General features: G+C 31.3%; 1 protein-coding gene across 3 annotated transcripts in view; it reads left to right on the top strand.

Moving 5' to 3' along the window:
- The window catches only part of LOC148629640 (prickle planar cell polarity protein 3-A-like), a 56,410-nt gene that overhangs the window by 18,117 nt on the left and 12,425 nt on the right, over positions 1 to 25,868 (top strand). For 2 of the 3 annotated variants that reach the window (XM_088554654.1, XM_088554663.1), the window contains exon 3: positions 14,021 to 14,201. In XM_088554654.1, the coding sequence (XP_088410780.1) occupies positions 14,021 to 14,201 (181 nt within the window). Of the gene's footprint in view, positions 1 to 13,801; positions 13,926 to 14,020; positions 14,202 to 25,868 lie in introns of those variants that run through there. The other variant, XM_088554672.1, reaches the window with a different exon arrangement.

The following is a 25,868-nucleotide window of genomic DNA, read 5'->3' as shown; positions in this document are numbered from 1 at the left end:
GTTTGTTTGTTGGGGTTTAAGGTCCCAGCAGCAATATTTCAGCTATATTCAGACGATTGTAATAAAAGAGCAAGCTATTTTTTTCAGTAGTCCTTCTTAACTGCTTTAAAATCTAGTCACTTAGGTGTATAAGCTCTATGATTTTTTTGTTAAGAGCATCTTATAGACTGTGAGAGCAATAACATTTTCCCCCTTCAAACGCGGGTCTTCTTGATCCATTGTGTAAGTTGAATAAATCTTTATTTGAATGAAGGATTTAGGTCCCATTGCCATCCTTTTGACACATTTTCAATAAATTTGTTGACATTAAAAGGTAAATATTGTTGTATGTATTTTGAAAAATTTTGACAATTTAAACCTGAAGATCCATACTTTGGTTTTCTGTCAATCTTTGTGTAAAAGGTGACTGTGTGTGTTCAGTGGAATGCTTTTATATATTGTTGTACAGAAAAATTCCTACTACATGCTGCCTGTTGGCAAAAAGGTGGTTTAACTTCTTTGCCAAATTAGGCTTTTATCTTGGCAACTTTATATTGATGTGTCTTTTATCTGATATTTTGAGCTCTAACTGAATTCTGGCTATGATATTTTCAATTTTTTGAACAAAAATGTCTTTCAAGGATTCATTGAACATTAAGCTAATGAATACTTTAAAGAATGCACGCTATTAAGATGTGCCAACAAATTTCTGCTTATAACTAAAAACAGAAATTATTATTGAAGTCTTAATTATAAATGGAAAGCTAAATTTAGATTGCTCCATATTGAGAAGGTCAACTCCTTAATAATCTACAATGGTACAAGATGTGAACCAAAAACAAAATTCAGGTCACTTTCTTTCAAAATATGTCAACAAGTGACAAACTTTAAATAACATTTAAGATGAATAGCCTTTCAAAGACATAGTTCCACATTTTTCTCCCAATGTTTTCTCTCTGAAGTTTGAGCCCAATCTTTGTTTACAGAAATTAAACAAAAAATAATGCAGTTGTGTATACTTTGGAAGGAGATTGTTGACCATTTTCAAATACTAAGTGAACTATTCAAAGTTTTTTTAAAGTCTAGAGACGACTGTCCACCTGACAAAATAGACTCATGTCACAACATATTTAAACTTCAAACATTAGACTATTTTTTCTATAGAGGTTTAATAACATTAGCTTTTGTATTTGAAGTATCTTTTCTTTGAAAATTAACTGAAAAACTTCTTGAGAAAGGACAAACAGTTTAGGTGTGGATGTTCTTTTACAAGTGATTTAACTTTTAGGTGTGGACATGTCAGTATCCTTCCCTAACTTTCAGTTTAAGTTTTTTTTTTAACTTTTTTAAACCACAGGACTTGGGCAAGTCAGTGTTCTCTGTAAAATTGTGGAATTGCATGGTGATTAATAGTTTTGCACCGCTTATCAGATATTTAACCAAAATTATAACACTGCTCTCTCTTATTGAATGATCATGTAACAAGTGCTGAATAACTTGACATGTACATGTATGTAATGAAAAAACAGATAAACCATTTAAAAAGGAAATGATGATGTGAACAAATGAAGGAAAGATATCACAGAAATAAAATCACTGCTCAAATAACATAAACCTGTGATTTTGTCCTTACCTAGTTTTATTTTCTGATGACTATTTTGACCAAACTAGTATGTCACCAACTTTAAGGCTATCATTAAGAGCCTTGATAACACATTGATTCTTTGCTAAAGTAATTTCAGTCACACATATGTTTAAGGTATAAGTTTTCATGGCATTATATTTTTTTTGTGTGCTCCTTTGATTTTGAATTCCAAGAGTGAATATGGCAAATATGATAAGAGATGTTTAATTTAATATATCTGGTCCATGAAGCTGCAAAATTAAACTTACAGTAACATGACTAACATACCAAATCAAAAATTTGTCATTGTTCACATGGTCAAAACCTCAGCATATTTCAATCATGGCACAGTTCAAGAGTAAAAGGAATTTTATTGGTATTTGAGTTGACATCTTTGTTGTATGATCTTAACTAACTGTTTTTGTTATAAGTTGTTTCACTCCTTATATGTTGATGTAAACTCATGAGTGTTAGCTGTGATAGATATCCTGGTTCAGAACATATTGAGAGAGTAGTGTTGATGTAAAATGGTATCACTATCTCTTTTTGACTGAAAAATGTTAAGAAACAGAATCTACATTGATGAATTTACTTGTAGAGTGAAAAAACAAGCTTCCAAAGCATTGAATAAGATAATGCTACATATAATCTGTGAAATTAGGAATAAATTTGTGAAAGTTTAAAGATTAAAATGTTTTAATCAGCCATAAAATACATTTTGTAAGGTTCAGATCAATTCCAATTTTTTACCCAACAGATGTTCATTTTCTTTGCTCTTAATAATCTTATGCTAATATATATTAGACATTTTATTGCTAGATTATACCTATGCTAGGCTGCAAGCCAGGTTATGTAGGATTCAGTTCAAACACTCCATGGTGGTACAACAGGGCAGATGTTTCCTGTTCCTAAAAGCCATTTGGATTTCTGCTGAAAAAGTTGTCACATATTGTTTCAGAAATATTCAAATATCTTTTTGTTATCAAAGTTATCAAACTGAATACAAAATTTATCAGTTAAAATCGGTATGCTGGCTATCTGTTATAATTAAGACGAATCTACAGCTCTTTGCACTGTTGCATATTTTGGGTCAAAACTTCTGCATCTTACATAGGTGTTTGACATATGAGCTTAAGGAATGAATGCAGTTCTATGTCTGATATTTTCTATTTGCTTAAATGATTTAGAAAATTTGTTCTAATTGGTGATAAAAGTTGCTTTAGCGACAATAAATCAACATTTTAGAATTATTTGAATAAGAAATGTAGTTTATGAATGTGATACTACTGTGCATAATAATGCCATGTTGAACAATTTCTCTTATACAAATGAATCTATATCGAAGAATGTGGTTACAAATTTATATTTAATGTAACAACATTATATATAGCATAATACTGCAGAAAGGAAGAAATATATGCAAAACTTCAAGTGGGTATTATCTATACTCCAATGATTCATCAATTATATAAAGAAGGTACCATTGTACATCTTATAACCACTCTAGAAAGAAATTAGTTCTGTGTTATATTAATGCAGCAAACAGCTGCCTTGCCTTACTTCAAGAACTACAATGTATGTGTAATATGAAGTGTGCTATAGCATTTAAAAAGTTGGTTAGACTGAAGAGGTTTGTCGATACTTCTAAAGCCGTCAAAATTTTGGTTAACTATTAAAACATAAACTGACAGAACCATTTGCTGGGGTTTATACAGATGCCTTTACTTTTATAACTTATCTATTCCTGCTCATCAATTTGTATTTTAGCAGAACAGACATTTCTGCAAAAATCATTTAAATTGCTATCACTGGCTGTATTACTATGGAAACAGATTGGCGAATCTTTTATTTTCAAAATTGTTTGAATAAGCAACAGGATTGACAGATGCACACATTGACTAATTCTTGCACAATTAAAATTTGTATCCTGCCTTAGCTGAAGCCAATTGTATCTGAAGCCATTTTGTTTCTTTGGATTGGCAGTCAGACAAAGGGCTGCCATTTAAGTCTGTGTTTGTATAATAGGAAATCTCAATGCCCTGTCTTGAAGTCTGTCAGTCATCCTGAACATAGATAAATACTTGTCATTTCCCATGTTCTATGAGTGATTTAGATGTATTGAGTCGGAAAATAAAAGGCAAATGCTGTTTTTGCTTGACCTCTCAATATCTCTGACTGTCTTCACTCCTTAAAGTCTGTATATTTTCTTCTTCATGCAAGACGTGAAGTAAGAAGTAAAGGTCTTGTTCATATGACTTCCAGGATTTATCTAGAAAATAGTCAAAAGCTTTGAATTCATTCTTAGTATCAGAGTTCAAAGGCTAGATGCTGAGAGGTTGCTTATTTTACCTTATTAAAAAAATCAAATTAAAAACATTTATGTTGGAAAAAATATAAGCTTTTTATCAAAATCTTACAGTCTATTATCGGGTTGTAACAAAATATTACAGTTTCCTGCATTTTACAAAGTGGTTCATGATGAAAGGATAGATTTTATTTTGATACAGTTCAACCTATCGAATAAAAAAACAACCGATTTGTTTTAAAAGAAGATTTCTGATAAGATTTTCGTCAACTGATTTAGGAATGATAACAAATTAACTTCTTTTCTAGGTGAAATTTTAAAACAGGCATGATTGCAGAATAGTCTACAAGTCTCAAAAGTTTGGCAAATTTCATCTCTGTTTTCACTGATAGAACAAACATCTTTGTAGCAGATGTTTATTTTTGTAGGCACAAGCATCTGTCTTTGAAAACACACAAGTTTTTTGGTGTTCATGGGTAATTTTCATTCATTGTTTATCTAGTTGAACATCATTGAGTAATCTGCACCGATATTGTATTTATGGATGCTAGCTTCTGCTTAAGATACTGTTTTTTGTGCAATTACCTTTAGAATGAGTGTATGAAAGACCACATTTAACTCTTTTAGCATAAACATGTATTGTATAATATTTGTTCTTGAATGCCCCCACATTCGGCACAACTTTTGTTCACAAATTTGCGAAGCTAGCATTAAGTCTTTATTTGTAAGTATGATTTTAACAGTCTACAAATGCCGTATTCAGAGTATTTGTAAGTATGATTTTAACAGTCTACAAATGCTGTATTCAGAGTTTTATAAAATAGATGTACCACACTCTAGTAAAGTAGGTTTTTCATGCTGAATGATTTCTAGATAAGGGCTTGAAGGAATCAAGATGATAAGGATGCCTATTCACATAGATTTTCAGTCAGGCATTGTTTTGGATTGTTTTGACCAAAATGTACTGAAACTATGCATCACTTCATAAGTTAATTAAGAATGGTTTACCTTGGAGCATGCAGTAATGACTAAGGCTATAAGTTGAAAATTATTGTCAACTTTCTTAACAACTTGAAAGCAATCAGTATTTAAATGCTGGTACATGTATGTGTAAGTGGTCTATTACTTTATGGAACAGTTGATGTTAGGACAAAATTTTTCTCACTTTTAAACAGGTGGTGCAGTGAGATATGGCTACATTTAGTCACCTTTTTTTCATGTGAAAGGTGGGATTATGAAAATTATGATAATATTTTATCAGTTCATTTGTTAAACTATTAAAATAGTCACATGTTATTGTCATAATCTCAGTACGATTTTTGTCAAAATTCAAATTTTGATCATAATTGACCATACCTAATTATTTCTATGGTGTCAGAACAGAAAGAGACATACATGTAAGTAAAACAGGAAATAGACTCTTCAGTAATTAGAGGTAAATACAGGTAGTCAGGTGTTAAGGTAATCTCTAGGTCCTTAAGTTAATCTGTTCATTAGTTGCATTTTATAAGAATAGGAAGCTGAGTGAAGATAAAGTATCTTTTGTTTGTTTTTGTGAATTAGTTGTGGAATGTGGATAAAAAGTAAATTTCCAGGGGTCATTTGAAGATATTGGGCAAGTTGTGAAGGTATTCCATTGAAGAAAAGAAGGGCTTTATATAGTAATGGAATCACTGAGGGAATGAGGTAAATTTGTGATAAAGGGCAGGCTTGGCTGTTCAAATTATTGGCTTAGATAGTGCTTAAGAAAGAGGTATGAGTTATATTTTTCATGTAATTTTGATTTTTGTGGCAGTTATTTAGTTATAGATTTCTATGTTGTATACAATCATTTCTCGTACATTATTCCTGGCAAGCTAGTATAAATCAAGGGCAAATTCTTGAGAGAAAATACAATGTTTGTTATGTTCCAATACTACATCATTTACTTCTAACCTTGCTATGCTAAAGCATTGGATACTTATGATAAAAAGCCAATCGTCTCCTTCAAATCTTGCTTTGTTCGATGTGTTGTGCAACACAGTTTTACATGCTTGCATTCCCATGTAACAAACAATTGGGAAGATTTCTTTTTATCTAATATTTGATCACTTGAGTATAAAACATTACTGATAACTTGCATTCCTTCAATCATATTTATGCTTAAGTAAGACATGATACATTCTTCTGTGAATTTGTTCAGGCTTTTGCATTCAGTTTGCGTGAAGTACAAGGTTTGCTTCATTTGTTTGGGAGATATTTTCGATAAAGCAACACTTTCACTCTAACCATGATAACAGAAGGTGAGAAAGAACTTGTTGCCTCATCTTGTCTAAAATCTCTTTTACTAAAGAGCTTCAATTTAAAATTAAAAGTGAAAACAGAAAACTGTTTATTTTCTTTGTTACGTAAGCAACATCCTTGTTGAGCAGATACAAGTGTAAATGATAAAAATAATTCACAGATGTTAAAATCAAAATTTTATTATAGGGTAAAAAGTTTGAACAGAAATTTCATTTTAGCATGGAAAAAATTGTAGGTGTTTGAACAATTGAATTGTAAAAACACTGGTCACGTATACTTTAAAGATAGCAACAACTCATCATGTTCTGTTAAATGTGTTTTCCGAAAACCAACAGACAATTAACGCAAATATACCAATTAATGGATGGCCTGTTCTCTGGAATATCTCAGTTCTCATGAAGACAAATTTGTTTATGATGAAGACGAATTTCCTGTTGAATGTTCAATTTAAAAAAAATATGGCTGGTTTATAGAAATGTGAGATGAAAGAATATAAAATATTACATTTATTGCTTATAAATATTTGTATTATTTTAAGATTTTTTGACCTTCCACATTTTTTTCTTCTAAAAAAATGGCAGAATACTGGGGCTTTTGTTTGCCTATGATTGTAGGTGATGATATTATGTAACTCCATGTATATATAGAAAGGCAAACTTGATTGGTTACACCTGGCAAAAGGTGCTAACTCTTAAGTACAAAGTCATCAGATAGAATTTACTAAGGGAAATATGCTGTAATGCTTAAATATTGCAATATCTTTTGTTTGCAGATCTGACATTAAAAAATGCTGTTCAGGATTTAGGGTAACAATTTCGCATCAGTCACAATACATGTATTTGTTTTAGCATCATTTGAAAACTATTCTTTTATGATGGATCCTCTTTCAGTTTCTAGTGGTGTAAGCGAAGGCCAAATCAGTTTTGAAGCTTTTTTTGAAGCACAGAAAAGGGGGAGGGATTTATTTTACTTTGTTTCTTTTGCAAGCATGTTGAAACCTTGACTTCTTGAAACACCTTATAGCTATGCCACTGGTTTCAGTAGATTTTGTTTCTTGAAACCTCAGATTTGAGTTGTTGTCCATGCTAAAAGAAATCAATGATATTTTGATTGATGAAATGTCCATTTGTTAGAGTAATCATGTCAACCTCTAAATCTGAAGGCTTATCCTTTTTCACTGGGTCTGTACATGTATGATATGTCATTAGTTGTGTGTGTTCTCCATTATTGTCATAATGACCATCTAATGATAATTCCCCACTTATCCCTATTGTACTTTAATGTAAATTGTAACCAGTTCTAATCTTTATTACCCCCCCTTTTAAAATGGTTTTTCATTCATGTGCAATGTGCATGTAATTGACGGGTTAATGAGCTAAAGAAAGATTTTAGAACTTGATAACTTTGTACTTTCATTAACAGTTACTAATGAAGGAACACCCTAGTGGATTTTGGAAGATTTGAGTATCTGATAAACTAAATATTGTCACTTTCATGTTGAAATCTGAGTGTAATTTGTAATGTTTAGACCTTGGAAGGTCATTAAAGCTATGATCAAGACAGTAGCACATGATCTAAGGAGAGCAGTGATCATCATATATTTGTGGAGATCTAAATCAGGATTCACTTCAGGTTTAACCACTGATTTGTGGTTTTAGACACCATAGACTAATGTGGTATTTGATCTCGTAAGTAACCTCCTGTCCATCTCCTGACAAGTAGAAAACAAAAAGAACATTTATTAGGAACACCTGAGTGGCCTTTCTCACCAGTTAATAAGTAGATAATTACATCAACACCTCTATAATTTATGACTTTGTACCTGTGGTTGTTACCTTTATTGGGAAATGGTAAATTGCCCGTGGGTACCAGTAGTTAGCCTACCTGGAAGTTGATTATTCAAAGTTCCATCAACCCTCCAGGTAGGACTTTTTTTGCTATGATTAATTATTTTTACATAAATTTGTAGCTTGTATAGGAATTTAGGCCAGGGTTCTTTTGTCTTTAGGCTGTTGTTTTGAGAAATAATTTAACTTCAGTTATTTTTTGTTAGAGCAGCAACAATGAATTTCTTTCACATTTAGCGGAAATACTGATCTATCTCTTCATTTTTTCCCTTTTCAGTTCTGCTCATTTATATTGGCAATTTTTTTTTTATAACTATCGAAAAATCAAGTCTGCATTGAAGTGGAATATACAATCAACTTGTACAAAATCATAGAACACTATAGACATTGCAATAATTTTATAGTCTAACTAGAATTTAATTAAGCTATGTGCAGGCTAGTCTAGATATACTAATCAAAGTAGCATTTAACAAAAATTTGTAGATCAAAGAAGAAATTCTTTCAATTTCCATCAAGCAACAGACTACAGCCATCCAGATAGATTGAAACTTGTTATTAAAATGATTCTGCTTCCCTTTTTCTATGCAACTGATTGCAGTTGGATTGTCTGAAGATCCTTGTCATAGAGTTAGAGACATTGGTTTGTTGATGAAATCTCTGTCAGTTACTGACTACTTTACATCACATTCTGTTTGTTTAATCATTTATTTTCCTGATAAGCCTATTTGTCATGGTAAAATTGACAAGATTTCCATTCAGTTAGAGAATCTGCAATGCCAATTTCTTCACAGCTTTTGATCTATATGGAAAATATGATGACTTCCTATGAATCATATTTGGTTAATGTGTTTGACTGGATGAGAGAGGATTTGAGGTAATCAGAAATTGTCTTGTGGTTTTATTTAGAGAATTGTCATTAATGTCAGGCATACATAGGTTCAGATGTTTGTAAAATAACAGCAACTATCTTTTATGATTACAACCTCTTAAAATATATTTGATATTTTTGGCAAAGATATAGACATTTATTGCCGCATAAAGTTATTGCATGAGGCAGTAAATGAGATGGAATTGTGGAATTTATTTGCACGGAAAAGCATCTGAAGTTACTGTGTATTAATGTTACTATAACTAGTTCTATATCTTCATTTGGTCTTGACAACAGAAAATTTTAATGGATATGCATAACCTAAATAAATTTTCCTCTTTTTATTTAATTTTCTGAATTGTAGAGAAAAAAATTCATTTTAAATTACAAAAATGTAATATAGACATAGCAAAATACAAAACCTCAAAACTTGCAGTGGTAAAGATGTAGATTAAGAATCAAAATTATTTAGTCACAGCTTAGGGTTAAGTTAGTAAGTTTTACTGGCATTAAAATTAATTTTGAGTTAACAAAAATTTCATTACTGTTAAGCACACTCTAACTGTCAGCATTTAACGCTTAAAAGAATTATTATGTAATGAAAGTAAACTTTAAGTGTAAGATCCTTTTTTATTGGAAAATGAGAAAAAAAAATTGTGTTAAAATTCAAAAGTGTAAAATCAATGTTTATTTGCATTTCTATAGAAGTTTTCAAGTTTATTTCCTCAAGTCCGTTTCTGGTTTCTAATCTAACTAATGATCACAGAGACTGCATTATTGACGCCTTGGGTTTCCAGAGAAATCCACTTTGAGACTGTTCTGTATTAACTCCCATATAAAACAATGGCTATTGGATATGAATGCATTAAGTGGCTCAATTAAATGGGGTTGGTAGGCACAACACTGTAAAACTACAAATTCAAGAAAATCAGAATATCAGCTGTTGATTGTTTAGTAATCTTCTAATTCAAACAGTTTGGGAAAGGAGATGGTAATTGTACAAATGGCTGAGTTTATAGGAAACAATTTGGGACATGCTAAGACTAACAATGTTCTTTGTGGCTGTTTTTTGTATTCTATATTGAAGAATACCAGTAGTACTTTAATCAATGATGTTGGTTTCCTTGTAAAATTTTCAGAATTTTTCAATCTAAATTCTTGAATGTTCATTAATGAAAACAGTGCAACTAGCTTTTATATTGTATCCCAGAATCAGAATTTTATTCATTGGTATAATTTTAATTCAAACAACTGAATTGTTACCATAAACAATACAAATTCAAAACAAATACAAAACATCTTCATATAATATTGATTATATTCACATGAATAAAATATAAATATTTCACATGATTTCTATTTAACCCCAAGAATTGAAGAACCCAAATATTTGAACTTTCATAAAATGATATATCTCAGAGTATCAAAGTATAGCAACACCTACAAGTAAATGAAATTTTGGATCTCTACAGTTTTTATATCCTGCCACATGAAGTGGCAAAGTATTATGTAATATCCTTTTGAAAGGTGGGTGTTCATCTGTCTGTCCCCTGACAGTTTCCATAAAATTCAGTCTAAGTTTCAATTTTCAGCAAAATCCAAAATGTAGTTTTCGAGTTTTGGAACATCTTGCCACCCCTTTTTTTCACCATTATGTGGCAGAGTATCACTTTATGTTCCATTTATGCCCTTTTTTTGGGTTTGCATATTTGATAAAGGCAACAGATTTTATATGGTTAGCAAAATCACTGGTTAGGTAAATATACTGTATCATATGCACTTCGTTTGCTCCAATTCTAGTATCATTTATAAAACCTTTGTAAATTTATAAAATAGGAATTAAATGATGAGATAAGTTTTTCTAAATGAAAGAATTCTATCAATGGCTTGATCATTGATCTTTTCAATTAGAATTAAGACATGTTTAAAGCCTGAAATAATGTCTGATTCTGTTATGAATTGTAGGATCCTACCACCCTGAAGTTGTACGAGATAGGAAATAAATACTGAAGCATCATATTTTCATTCAAATTTGACAGGTGGCTTTTTGTTTACAGTAAAAAAGACTCCTGTGTTGTCTTAAATCATATTTCCAATAATTGTAAACATGATTGGGTAGCTTTGTTTGAAGAGCTCTCTGGAGTACTGATGCTTGCCTGAGAATCTACGGTGTGGCCAATTCAATTTCTATTTGCATGTACCTTTTCATAAAACATTTCGAGTGTAATACATCAAAATACATCAGCTTTAATTAAATATCTTGACTGCTGTATATCATAATCAGCATTCATTTGAGGTGTAACTCTGATCTGATTTTCAATTATGACTTCCACGGCAGTGCCATATACAACATTCAATATGCAGCCTATTGATCATCAAAACTTACGTTTTTTGAATATTTGATAGAAATATTCTTCCGATTTTCCATTTTCATGTCATATTCTCAGTGGATCATGGAAATTGTACAGTTTAATTGGATAGATTGGAACATTTTATGTAGAGTAACAGTAGCATTTTGTCGACTTGATGGTTTTTGGTCTCTGTGGAACTGATAGATACTGATTCGATATTCATGCTTTAATGATCATGTATGCATAATTCATGATGACATTAATGCTGTTCCCACTAAATAGTCATTAAGTTGGTATATTTTCTACAATTTTAGCATGATATTTTATAAGTTATTTATGTTTTTTTATTACAATTGTTATAGATATCTATTTTGTTTCTAAGAAAATTGTGTCTTAATATTGGAAAATGTGCGAATTTTGTGAAAAAAGACTATTTTTTTCCCTTCAAATCGTTTGATATAATTATAAATGTGTCTTGTGAAGAATGGTTGTTTGAAAAATATTTTTATGATATTAGTGAAATTTTCTATCAATATAATGACTCCAATCACCACTATCTTTGCAGCAGAAGTGGGTGTTTTGTCTTCAGTAATGCACACACATTACTCTTCTCCTCTGTTTGTTCAACATCTTCCTATCGTCTGAATATAGCTGAAATATTGCTGCTCGGATGTTAAAGCCCAACAATCAATCAATCAACATCTTCCTCATCAGAAATGAGCTTTTTTGCATTCAAACTCCAGTCTCTTTAAATGTCTGAGATAGACAAAGAATTGCCACTTCTATAATAACTGTTGAAGTAGATAAGTGAGTAAGATCAGTATAAAGTGTCCTCTTCATTAATGTACCTCTTGACAAGAGTCTTAAGTACAACATTAACACTGTAATATAGTGATTGAATGGTATTCTTGTTTTGATGGTCAGTTTGATGGGGCCATTTCAAGTATCAGCTGAAGTATGTAGGATTAATTGATTTGTTGAAGGATGAGATTCATGATTTTTTATCAGGATTTGATGATAATACAAATTAGCTAGAATGTACTTATAATCTTGAAATAGATCATGCATTCAACTTCAATGCATGTCTTTCTGTACTTTGAAATTGAGTCTTTTAGTGACTTACTAGATTTTTTTTAATAGGTTTTTTGATTTAACAAAATATCTTATGTCACTGGTCTATCACTGGAACTTTCAGTGATTTCTTAAAGATCATTCAGTACCTGTTTTATAACCAGTAAATATGTTTCATGCGATTATTCAGCTCAATTATATTCTGTTATTTCTGCAAATAGAATTGAGATCAAGTCTTCGTATCAACTCAAAATTTGAGGGACTCCTTTTTAGGCCTTGAAAGATATTAAGAAATAAATTTTCATTTAGGAAATTTAGTTCATGCAGTAATGTGTTTAGAAGCATAAAATGTGTTAAGCATGTTCCATTTAACACACTTATCAGTCAAATTCTCCATCCATTTATCAATAGTTTACCATTAATAAACAGGTAGTGAAGAGCACTGATTTTAACCAAGTAAAATTGTCGGGAAAATTCAAATTGATAAAAGTGTCAAGTTTTTGGAAATCTTATGTTCATCAAGTAAATTGTTTTGTTAAAGGGAAATTGGTACATTGTACATGTGTGATAAATGATCTGTTAATATAGCCTTTTTGGACAGTTTTAAAAATATAGGAAAAAGGTGAAATAGAACAAAATTTGTATTTGTGTGTGAAGTTGATCAGAAGTATGGAATAACATTCAGTTTATACATATTAGGGAAAAAGCAGTTCCTGATATTAGATATGAAAAATGCAAATGTATGATCACAATTTTATTTTACATCATGTAATCTTTGAAATTTTGTCCATGCTACAAAATTCACAAGAATAGAAAAGCTCCAGTGCTGACAGCACTTTGATTATTTTGAAGTCTTTGTATCTTTTAAGACTTATGGACATTGTCAGATTTAATCTAAATACACATGTAGTTACATCTATAAAACATTTCAAAGGCTCATCATCTTTTTTTCAATCAAGGTTGGATAGAATATTGATAATAATATTGTTTAGTGCCTAATTGGCAAAGGTTCTACAGCAACATGATTGTCTTGACACATTCAGATACTTCAGTACAAACATTGACAATGTCTTCTTTGATATTTTGCTGACTCTGTAATATTGATTGATACTAATGTAAAAGACATTCTTACAGAAATTTAGCATCAAATGATGAAGTAGATACTTCAGATTTGCATTTTAAATGCCTATCCTTTCAGATCGTAAAATTTTGTTTCTCATAGATGAATTTGCTATATTCATGGTTCAGTCTTTCAATGGAATCTAGCCAGCATCTTATCGACTAAATTAAGATTTCCTCCTCCTTGGAAAGGAATAATAAATGGATTACATGTAAATATTGGGATATGCCAATACAACCATCCCTCTAACTTAGTGATATTACGTAACTCGTATAGATAGATATTATAAAGTATCATTTAATATTGATTGTTACAGAGAAATTATATAGAACGTCAAACATGGTATCTCCATCATATAATTATGTATAAAAAACAATCGAGGACGTTTATAAGTAGAATTATACTGTGGTAGAAATCATTGTAAAAGCATTCACACGTTACTGAGAAGGAACTTCGCTATTACAATGAATAATACATGTAATTGATCTTTTCTAATTTACATAATGAGACTTTTAGATGACTTTTTACATGAATGCTGTATTAAATCAAGCTTTTTGTTCTCTGTATTTCAGGAAGATTTGTAAACATTGCAAATGTCCACCAGAAACCCACGACATGACGACGGGATGTGACACAGATCACACTTTGAACAGATTGATTCATGATGCCAAACGTAACTCTACCTCAGATGATGATAGTGGTTGTCCTCTGGAAGAGTATACTTGGGTCCCTCCAGGATTAAAGCCAGAACAGGTCAGTCAGTTGTTATTTATTTTGAATCCTTTTTTGCCTACCTTTGAAGTTGTAGGCTGTACTTTCTATTTAGTCATTAGTCTAAAGTCTGAGAAACTCTTCTTGAAAATGTTGATGGCATTAATAATTGCAATTTTGTAATTTTAATCGAAAATGCAAATTAAACCATGCAATTTCATAGTTTCAGCCGAAAATGTTGTTTAAATCTTAGCAATTTTGGGAAAAATTCTGCTTCTGTAATGTTAAAAAGATCCATAATGCAAGTTTTTTGGTTTCTGGAGTGTAACTTTTGAACACCTTCATAGAATTTCACAAAACTTGGTCAGTTGAAGGCTTATGGGGAAAGAAAATAATTTTCTATGAAATTTTACTCTTGTTGCAAGACTTGGGACCTGGAGCACTGCTCTTGTTTCATCCTGAATTGGAAGGCCAAATATATAACGGTCACTCTTTTTTCTGTGTAAAAACTAAGATTTTGTAAATTCTGGACTATTTTTCTTGCAGGTTTTTAAGCATTAAGAATGACAATAATCAAACAATAAGAAAGTCAAAGGGTAGTTTGTTGCTGAGAAATAGAGCATTTTTTTATTCTCAAATCTTCACATTTATGTCTTTTCTGGTAAATGAACTTTTATATGTAGATGATGTATATGTTGCCATGATATTATGATCATTTACATTTAATACTGTTGAAAGCCAGCTTTATTGTAAAATAATTGCACATTCATTTGTGTTTCAATTATTGAATGAATGAATTTTATTACTAAACTAGTCTTTTTGTCTACAGGCCAATATTTCCTTGGGAATAGTCCTGATCATTAAGTTTGGGATCTATTTCTGTTGCTCAGTTTTTCATTTCAATTTTGATTGTACAACATCTGTTAAGGGAACAATAATCAACCATAAACTCAGAAAAATTCTCCCATTCTCTCATTTTGCAAGGATGCATTTTATGGCAAATTAAATTTCATGTTTGTAGGTTTAGGAGAAAATCTTTCAACTTTACTTCTATCTAGTAATATCTTGATTGATGTCATTTATTTGAAGACAATAAAGATTTCAAACTCGTTCAACCATGTAAGAAGAGCCATTTTATGCCTTTCCATCATGCTACATTCTTTGATGATTCTAAGCAGTTATGTCCCTTGGTGGTGATTTTGCAAAAAAATAAATGAATAGGAACATTCAGATAATAGAACCATTAAATATTTCAATTAAACTTTAAGATACATAGATAGGAATTTAATTTAGAATTTAATTTAGATTTATTAGCCTGCAATATAAACATAGTTATAAATGGAAGCGATTAACATCACATAGCTTCTATGCCAAGGGATGAAATGTATGGAAGTGGCTAGGATCCTCGGCTTAGTTGGGATTGTTGCCCAATTATAATGGAGAATTAAATATTTTGACTTGTTTAGGTATCTTAATATATCATTCTTGAGCTTAGTGTTAGGAATGTGTTTTCACCAAGCTTGGTGTTCGTTATTCTTGTTACCAGTTTAATATTTCTCTTAAATGATAACATATTTTTGGAAAAATGATGAATTTTCAAAATGCTCAGGTAAAAAGTTGCAATTGAAAATGCCATCCAGGTGTATATATACTAATGATCACAGCTCATAATATTCAGAATCATTTTTTGTCTTTGAAGCTTTTAATACTAGTAAATTGTTGTTCCATAAAAATTCAACATCAATGAAACATGTTTTTTAACTCTTCATTATCTCTTCTATAATTAAAACCACATTTTCTCATCTTCACATTTGTGTATTGCAAAAAAATGAACCTAGAACAGCTTGATAGTAATTAGAGGTGTGTTGGTTTAATCACATGCCATAATTCCTAATGTACAATTTGCATTATCAGGATAGGTGTAATAAGTCAATTTTATTAGTTCATAATTAAGGAATGAATTTGAAGGATTTTTTAGGTGTTGTGAGGAATCTTCTCTGCTGACATTGTCAGTATAAATCAAGCTTCTTGTCAATCAATCAAAAAGTTGAAAGTTAAAATTTTGTTTGCTTTTTTTGTTGTGTGTGCATGAAGAGAATGGAATTTTTTAAACGTATTTCTTATATCATTATTCAAAGTTTTAAATGTATAGCTTTTATCTGAAAAGAATTGTATACATAGGGGCTTAGATAAATGTTGGGTGAGTAGGAGATTGTATTTCATGTGTTTAGACAGTGCATGTAACCTAATCCCAAATAGGGAAGTGAAAGGTTGCTAATAGACCATAGTACATGTATGCCTCCAGCAGAGTGACCTTTTGAATGTTCTTTTAAAAAGTTGAGACACCATATGTGTGTTTCTGCATTTTGATTTCAATTCTTTTCATTCTAAGTTTTGAATGAACTTGTGAATAAGGTAAATTGATCATTAAGTTGTAAACTGCTAGCTTTGCTTGTCTGGCATTTTCTCTGAATAATTTCTATTTCCTATTCCTAGTTAGTAGTATTTTAAGTGTTATGGTGATGAATTGAAGTGTTGCAAAGAATCCTACTACTTGAGTTGTTGATTTAGTTCACTATTGTTTATAAACTTACAGATTCACAACTCAAATGGTGGGATTTCAAAGGAACTGCCAATGTATTAGTATGTTAATCTAGACTTCTGTGACAACTCTTAATTTCAAACTGAAGTCAGCAGACCTAAAGTATAAAATAGTTCTACTGAAAATGTAAACTTGGGCTCCCACAGCTAGGGGTTTATGTATTCATCACCATATGTTTACTGAGGATATCTTGTCATCATGAGTCTGCTAGTTCTATGATGAGGGTGATTTTATACACTGATATGGATACAGATCAAACTGATGGTTTATTATCACTGTTGATTAGCCCAATACTTGATACCCCAGGTTTCACACTAGTGAGCTCTTAAGCAATATTTAGTGGCTCAGCTGTTTTAACCATTAAATTTTCCCTAACTCACTTGTATTTATGTTCTTATTTATTTGTTTCTAGTCCCTGACCCATTTCATTAGTCATCTCAGTTTTCCTGAAATCAATCCTCAGTTAGATGTAAATGTTGATCATAGGGCTGGAAATCAAATGTTTTAAGAAATTGATATTTAAGATGTATGAAAATGGGGCTTGGGTTAATAACAGAAAAACTGCTCTTTTCTTTTAAAAAATCTTGAACTTCTTCAGCATCTATTGTTTATAAAGAAGAAAACTTTAACAGTAATATTGTATTGATGCACAGGAATGTGTATAATTACTACACATTTACATGCATTGCACCAAAAAATTACATATATACACTGACATGTGTCAAATAAATATTGCAATAAAAGCATGCAACACATTGCATGCACAATTCTTTTGCCTGCACACCTGGCTACTAATTAAAGCTGAAAGGATGTGGTGCTTGTACAATCAGTGATTGGAGGTTGTGAAAGTCAATAATGAAAGGAAGATCTTTTGAATCGTACTCGACAGTTGTATTTTCCTGTTTGATGTAGCTAAGAAAGCATTGATGAAGCTATTGATAAAAATCAGGGCGGAAAAGGTTGGAAGTTGAGTTGCAATTGTACCGGTATTTAGCCAATTTTGTGGAAGGCATTTAAGCAATGTGTATAGTAGTGTGTGCTGCTGTCTGTTGTCATCATTTTTCCATTCAATTCATTGGTTTTTTTTAAGTTTTTTTTTTGTGTACAACTCATTGAAAAAAGGTCTACTTACTATTGTTGTAACACTTGTAGTTATGTATTAAGATGTTTTTTTTTATCTTTATGATACAGGTATATGTAACATTGATATACAAATCTAAGTTTGTCAGTATGACTAAAAATGTATGATGATCCTAGCTAAGTGCTTTCTATCTGTTTGATGACTCAATAGAGTGATTCCTTTTTTTTCCACAAGGTTGGGGTGGGGAGGTCAACTTCTGTTGTTTAATAGATTTTATTCCATAGGTGCCAAAAATATATACCAACAAAACATACAACCTAATATTTTGCTTGACTTTAAGTAATTGATCATGGCCATATTTTTTTTTTTTGGAAATGAAATGTGATAAATATATGAATATATGCAAGTCATGTAATGTTACCTTATGATACCAGAGCAGTTATCCATATCTTTGCTGTGTGGTAACTTAAAAAATTCTGTTACATGTAGTATCAGTTGGCAAATTCTGCATTTCAATGGTAATACCTTTAATAGATTAGCTAAGGGTAGAATTTCTAAAGGCATATAATTTTTCAGGTGTTGCTTATCAATATATTATAGATATGATTCTCAATATTTGATGAATGGGAATTGATTTATGGTAATTGATGAACATTTTAGCAATACACATGTCGTTTGTTCTTATGTATAGTGGCATTTTAATGCAACAGCTTACTTCCATTTAAAAACAGCTGCTTATCTCATAGATATTTTATTTGCCTTGTGATTTTCACTTTGAAGTGCAATTATTGCATTATATTAATTGTATTACCATTTTTTGTGTACAAAATGTATATTTGTAATTATTTTTAATAGGAAATATTGCTAATAGCTCTCTTGAATATATATGGAACAGATTGTCATGTCAGTAGTATGTTAATAATCCTGTATGATTTATTGTTGTCAGTTTTATTAGATAATAGGCCACTTCTAGAATGGACAGGTCTGTAGGTTTGGGTAGGGGAAATCTTTTTTGGAAGCAAAAAAGTATTTTAAAATGTTAAATACTAGTCCAAAATTGGTTAAGAACTACTGTGAAAGTACTATTGTTCGTGGGGTACCAATATTTAGGGTTTTCATGGGTAGGCCTAACCATGACATTTGGTTCCCAACGAAAAAGGAGAATCCTATTTTTGTGTATACTGAAAACCCAAAAACCCATATTCAAGAATTCAAGTCTCCAATCCTTTTCAACAGAGAAGCTGTAACAAAAGGATCAAGTTTCCCACAGTCAATGACTGCTTTCCTAACAGAACGAATCCTTACAGCATATGAAGTTTGCAACTTGCCATGGGAAAGTATAACTAAGTACCTAACTTTCCCTGACCAAAATTTCACTTGTCCTGGGTAAGGGGAAATAGGAATCCTAGAACATTTGGCTCGGTCTATAGTTTCATTTGTGTAAAGTTACCTACATTCACATGCCCTCATTGGCAACATAGGAGCTTTGATCCAAATGTTAAATTATTGTTATTCCAAATTGCAAAAGAAGGGGCATTGGGTTGAATTTTACTTTTCCCTGAAGTAATAACATGACCATTAACATAACATGCACTTCACAGATTAATCCACAATTATATATTTTGGATGGGAAATTCATTTTTCTGCAATGAAATAATGACTATTTGGGGACCCCTTATCTTGCTAGAAGTAGCTTATATTTAAGAAGTTCTTGAAAAGAATAAAGGATAGCATAAACTAATTATTTGATTTTTCTGTCTCTGTGGGAAAAGAAAGATTCTATTAATTTGATATGGAAGTTGTGATAGGTTTATAAAAGCAGTAGAGATGGTATCATAAACAGAAGGTTTTGCCTTGAGACAGGAAACAAATCTCCCATCTTGTATTTCTGGGGATCTATTTGTTTATTTGATTGTATGGGAATATTTGGCAGCAAAATAATAACTTTTGACATACTGTATCTGAAACAATGTGTTTTATCTCTGTTTTCACAGCTCCTTAGGGGTTTCATAAACTTGCTGATGTAAACAGATGATAACTAAGAAATTGGCTTCCTCCATAATATAAATATTGAATTGCGATATATTTGTGTAACTTTGCCAAATGATATCGCATAGCCAGTGGTAAGGTGCAAGATGTTGAGGTGATCCTGGATTCTTCTGACATTGTTGAAAGTCGTTGGTCTGAAATCCTGATCATGGAACCATCTAACATTATTGAGGTCATCTGTTTCAAGTGCCGATCTATGAATTGCGAATAAATTAAGTCTTGTATTACATGCACAAAAGGGAAGCATGATACACAAACAAAAAATTCTGCTATCAGTGATTGGGGAAGATGGCTATATGCCCATTGAAGCTGGAAATGGCCCAGTTAAAGTTACAGGATTTTACTTTGAATGCTTTCTCAACCTCTGTTCAACACTCACCAGTACTTTTTGGTGTTTGATTTTGGGACTCTTAATGTGAGACTTTGATTTTTTTTTACAATAACAAAGGTGATTTTGTCATAATTGTGATTGCAGCCATGGCTATGAATTTTTAAGTAGAAAGGATGTAAATCTGAATGGTAATGTGAAGTGGATATTAAAACAACATGTTAATGTCTTTAAGTAAACTTGTGTGTGGCTTACTTAGATAAATAAATATAATATTGCACTGAAATAATTTTTCATCTACAAGTCCTTGAATAAATTTGATTCCATCTGTAACCCATAATGACAAGGAATGTCATTAATATATAACAGAAGAGACTCTTAGATTTATGGGGTTAGGGAACACAATAAAAAAAATGCTTCAAGTCTCCAATCCTTTTCAACAGAGAAGCTGTAACAAAAGGATCAAAAGATGATGGCTATGTTTATTGGTTTTTTAACTTGCTGCTTTTTGTCTTTAATGAGAAGCTTTTTGCTTGGATATGCAAGACAATAATATAGATTTCTGTAAAGAACTAAAGGCCATTACTGTGAATGTGTTGTCTATTTGTATCTTGCAGCAATGGTTTTTACTGTACAAATAAACTTTTACTGTATTTGGTTTGTAGCATTATACGGTGTACACACCTGTTTACCTATTATATATGGGGTTATTGTTGTTGGATACCAATTTTGGTGTATTTTAGCAGTCTGTCTACAACCACAAGCATGATTTCCATAAAATATTTACTCAGGCTAAAGAATTTAGTGCACCAATTTCCCTATGTAAAAAAAATAATAGACACAAACTGTTATGCACTTTATTGCTTCAAAAACACAAAATTTTACAACTGCCAAAATAACCTTCAGAAAATATGTAACCAGTTTAAGGTTGTGGTTTCGAAATTCAGCATTCGATATATGTCATAAATGAAATGCTTTATCAACTTTTTTTCCTGCATCTATTTCAGAATACATTTATAGAATATAAACAATAGATGAACATTTGTAATCACTGCAGAACTGTCAGAATCACAGGTTCAAATAAATTGGATATTTTTCCAACAATGTACATGCTATATATATGTTGTTGCACATTTATTTTTCCATATTTTCCCAAAAGTCACAAAACGACTATAAGTAATTGATCTTAAAAATAAAAATTATGAGACACTTGGAAACCCCCAAAAAAATTAATACATATGAATGTGTCAGTTTGATAGAAACAACAATAATTAGTACTCAAATTTTTAAAAAAATGTTTACTGTATTTATTAGAAAGAATGAACTCAGACTCTGATAAGGATGTTTGAGTAAGTGAGATTGATTCTTAATTGAGAGCTTATTATTCACCAATCTGCAGATGCTAGTGCCAGGAGTGTCCTTGTTTATTTTCTGTCAGATATATTCGAATTGATGAAAATTAATTTGAAAAATATTGCAGACATAATTGGACGTTGTTACCTTGGTTATAGAAAAGACCTCTTTATTTCTATTGTTTCTTGTTTATTGTTTTAATTAATAAATAGAATTCTGAATAGCTGCAAATAGAAATCTGAGTAGCTACATTAGTACCGGGAGTTTGATGAAGGACTTTCTATTACTTTTGTTACCTTCTGTAACTCAGGTGCTGATGAAGAGAAAATCAAATATTATCAGGTGCTTTAATGATTTGTTAACAAAAATCCTCTGATTTATACTGTAATTAGTTCTTGATTTCTGTTTTTATTGCTGAATATTATTAAATTATTATTTCTTTTAATTTCTGAGGGTTTAATATGTTTTATTAGTAATTACAGCTTGAAGATATTGATCAAACCTGCGGAAAACCTGTTAGTTCCAATTATTTTTACACAATTAGTGGAGTTGCATAATGCACTTAAGTGTTTATTTTCTTAATAAATTTCTAATGCATTATGGATTGGCCATGGAAAATCCAGCAATATTATTTTGATGACAAACCATGAATATTTTAGATCTATTGATAAGTCTGTTTCTTTTTATCTTTTATAATTTAAATAGAACAAAAAAACAGATAATTTTTACACATTTCCTGGTTTTACAATCTGCTTTCTTGATTTTTTGTTCAGTCCTTTGTGAATTAAATAAAGTTATCAAAATATGGAATTTCTGGAAGACATTATTGCTGTGAGGCTTTTTTATGAGCTGAGACAGAGGTGGAATGTTTCTATGTCCTCCTGTCTGGGAAATCTTAAATTTTGAATGCTTACAAATTCCAAAGTCTTTGTACATGAAATTATGCTATCAAATTATAAAATTTGGGGATGATTTTTTGTGCAGTGCAGATTTTAGGAGTTATGTCTGTGGTAAGAAGTTTTGACGAACTACTGTCTAGGAATGTTTTCAAGCTGTGAATTAATACAGTTTTATCACTTAAAAAGGTTGAATGAATTCCTACTCTGTAGGAGCAGTGCTGCTCAATCCATTGTATGGTGGTAGTTAATAAAGGAACAAAACTTTCCCTCAGGTTTCTTGTTTCTGTACTATTTGTCATTAAGAGTTTTAACTGTTAAAAATGTCTTGGGCTCTAATAGCAAAACAAGATGTTTTTGTCAAGTTGTGGTTGTAGGTGGTGATGACGAGAAATGCTTGTTTTTACATGGTTTAAGCTTTATATCAATTTCAAACAGTGCTGTCTTTTTTTAAATACAATGAATGCAGGATCATATCATAAATCATTTCATGTTCATTTGCAATCCAGCTGCCAGTAATTTTTATACTTTTTTCCCTTATTTGTCTGTAGTTTGTTGGCATTTGGTCTGTGCTAAATCTTTTCGTCAATTCTGCAGTTAACTACCTAGACCATTCTTCAGGTAATGGTCATTCATTCAAGATAAGACCAAATTTAATCATTGAAGTTAACTATCTATTTTGCTGTAGTTACTTTGCCTTATTCCATATCTGGCCATCATACACGCGTTCATTTCTTCGAGGATTGTAGCCCAGTGTTTTCTTGTAGATTTTAATCGACCACAGATATTTTAATGCACATAGATGCTGTAATCTATCTTCTAGAAGTGCAAGCATTAACTTATACCAAAGGAATGACTTTTTTCATTAGTTAAAGTTGCTGTGTTGATTTATGTAATTCAGCATATCAAGATATTGACACTGCAGGGATTAGAAATCATTTGGTTATTTATGTCCCAAACTAATGCAGTTGCAATTTTATCTGTGAAACATGAAACATTTTGTAATTTAAATTGTTTTTTGTGAAATGAACAAATTTAAAGTCATCAAATTTACTTGATGTCAAAATTATTGAGCTGTAAAATCATACAAAGCTTCTGTTTGTTTCTCGATTTTATTGCAGTGATTTTGGTGACAACCATGCTGCTAGTTTTTATGGAAAGCTATTAGATCACTACCATGAAGTGGGGCAAAAGTTTCAGATATCTGCTCTTTAATTAATAATTGAATTTTTCTTTCCTTCCTTTGCTGAATATAAGCTTTTAGAGTGATACCTTATACATATCCTTAGACAAGGCAGTTTGGATTTACTTCTCATTTCAACCAATCTAGACATCATTGTTGGTGGCTAACTGATACATGTGTCATTATGAAAAAAGGAGCTGTGTGGTATGATTCCCTATCCACCAAAAGCCAAAGCAATAAACAATTGAATTTCTGCAGTCTTCAATGATGGGCAAAATCCATACCATAAAGGAAAGGTCCCAAAATAAATGAAGTGAAAATATATCTCACTATAAAAACTATTGTATGTGGTATGATATCCCCTCGTTTTATGCATTTTTGCAAATGTTAAGTATGTTATTCAATGATTGATGGTAAACAATAGATGTGGTAATCTAATTCCAAGTATGAATCAGGTCTTATATTATGCCACTGCAAATCCATTTGTGATAAGTGATGTACTATGGTTTTATTTTATTTTATCCTTTCTATGAATGTTTTTGTAAACATAAATTAATAGTAAGACTAGTTTCACTGCTTGAAATCAATGATTATTTGTTCTTTCACCTGTTGCATTCCAGAGTTATTGACCCTGAGTATTTTAACTGTGGGAAGAGGGCTTAAACAAATGTTACAGAAATTCATTTTTATTGGAGTACTCATTAGTTCATGCTTGGAACCACAGGAAAATATGAATTCTTGTAATAAACTTATCATTATGACTTATCATTACTGTTTCTTCAGCTTTCTTTTACTGATAAATGATACAGTTGTATATTTTGTACTGGGGGTTTCCCAGCATCTTAGATATTTATATTGTAATTTTAAATCTTCTAAGTATGAAAAAATGTGAGAATTTTGCACATTGCTATTTTGGTGTGACCAACATTTGAAAAAAAGTCTACATTGCTGAAAGTCATTAAAATGATAAACTTGTACTCTTATAAAACCTTCTTCTATCAAAACAAAACACAACTAAAAACAGTAAATGACAATGACAATGACAATGTCATTAAGTCTTGTAATGAACTCCCTGGACTTGACTTTTTATGAGCAACTCGGCGGGTGTTTCTAGAAAAGCAGAGGATGCTTACCCTACCGGTGCACCTGGTCCATGCTCCCAGTTTTTAGTGGAGTCCGAGTTGCTCATTTACTTTTGTTACTTTGTATGTATGATTTTAGTTACTTTATGTTCTTTGTTGTGTGTGTCTGTTTTCCATGTCTGGTCTTTGTCCCTGGATTACATTCTTTTGATTACCGCTATAACCTTGGTTCCCTTGATTACTCTTTCTCATAGTTAGTTAAATTGCTAATGTCAGATGATAGAGATTGAATGACCATTAAAGTAACCTAAAGAGCTATGTTAGATAGTTAACATGTATTAAAGATTTCTATCTGCCCGAGTATCTGACATATGAAATAATATAAAGTTCAAATCTTTTCAGTTGTCCAGTTAACTACTTTAGGCAGCTCATCAGGTCTTTCAATCAAAAGAAGACCACACTTTCCTGTTAGGTAAACTATTTCACTCACTGTAATTTTCCAATATTTGATTGAACCAGTATTTGTACTATCCTTATTATCCATGGTATGATCTATACAAATCTGTTCCTTAACTATCCCATTGTTAAATTTGACATTCAGATGAGGCAGATCCTGAATGCCTCCTTGATGTTTGAAGTCTTGTGCCAAGTTTCTGTGCTGTAAGATTCAGTAATTGCTATTCAAGATGACTGACTGCAGTAGACAATATCTTGTCAAAGATTTACAGAGCTAATCATTGTTTGATAGTCTCTTGCTTATGGGGGAATGTTTATCAAACAGGAGTTGTTTCAAGTAAGTTTCTTTTCCTGTAGTTTGGATGAAGATTTATTTGATAACTCTCCAAACCAAAAAATAGACACTGCCGAGTCAGAAATATTCAAGATTTATTCTTTGTTTTTAAGTTTTCTGTGTTTGAGCAAATATCAAATGTTTCCAACTTCACCAGTTGGTCTGCATGTGTGTGAATTGGTGTTCTTAAGAGCACAGAGATATACTAAAGAGCAATGTATCCTTTGGGTGTAGGTAAAAAGAGGTGATTATTTCAATGTACTCTGAATGTTCAGTTTTAATGGCCTTTTTTCTTTCCTTTTACTAGGTTGTATGATGCTCCAAAATCCCTTTTAAGGTGATGAC

The sequence above is a fragment of the Perna viridis genome, chromosome 1, assembly GCF_037379345.1.
Source record: "Perna viridis isolate PV_CMFRI_1.1 ecotype Kerala chromosome 1, ASM3737934v1, whole genome shotgun sequence".
NCBI lineage: Eukaryota > Metazoa > Mollusca > Bivalvia > Mytilida > Mytilidae > Perna > Perna viridis.
The sequence above is the reverse complement of the archived record's forward strand: the minus strand, read 5'-3'. Positions and strand labels throughout refer to the sequence as shown.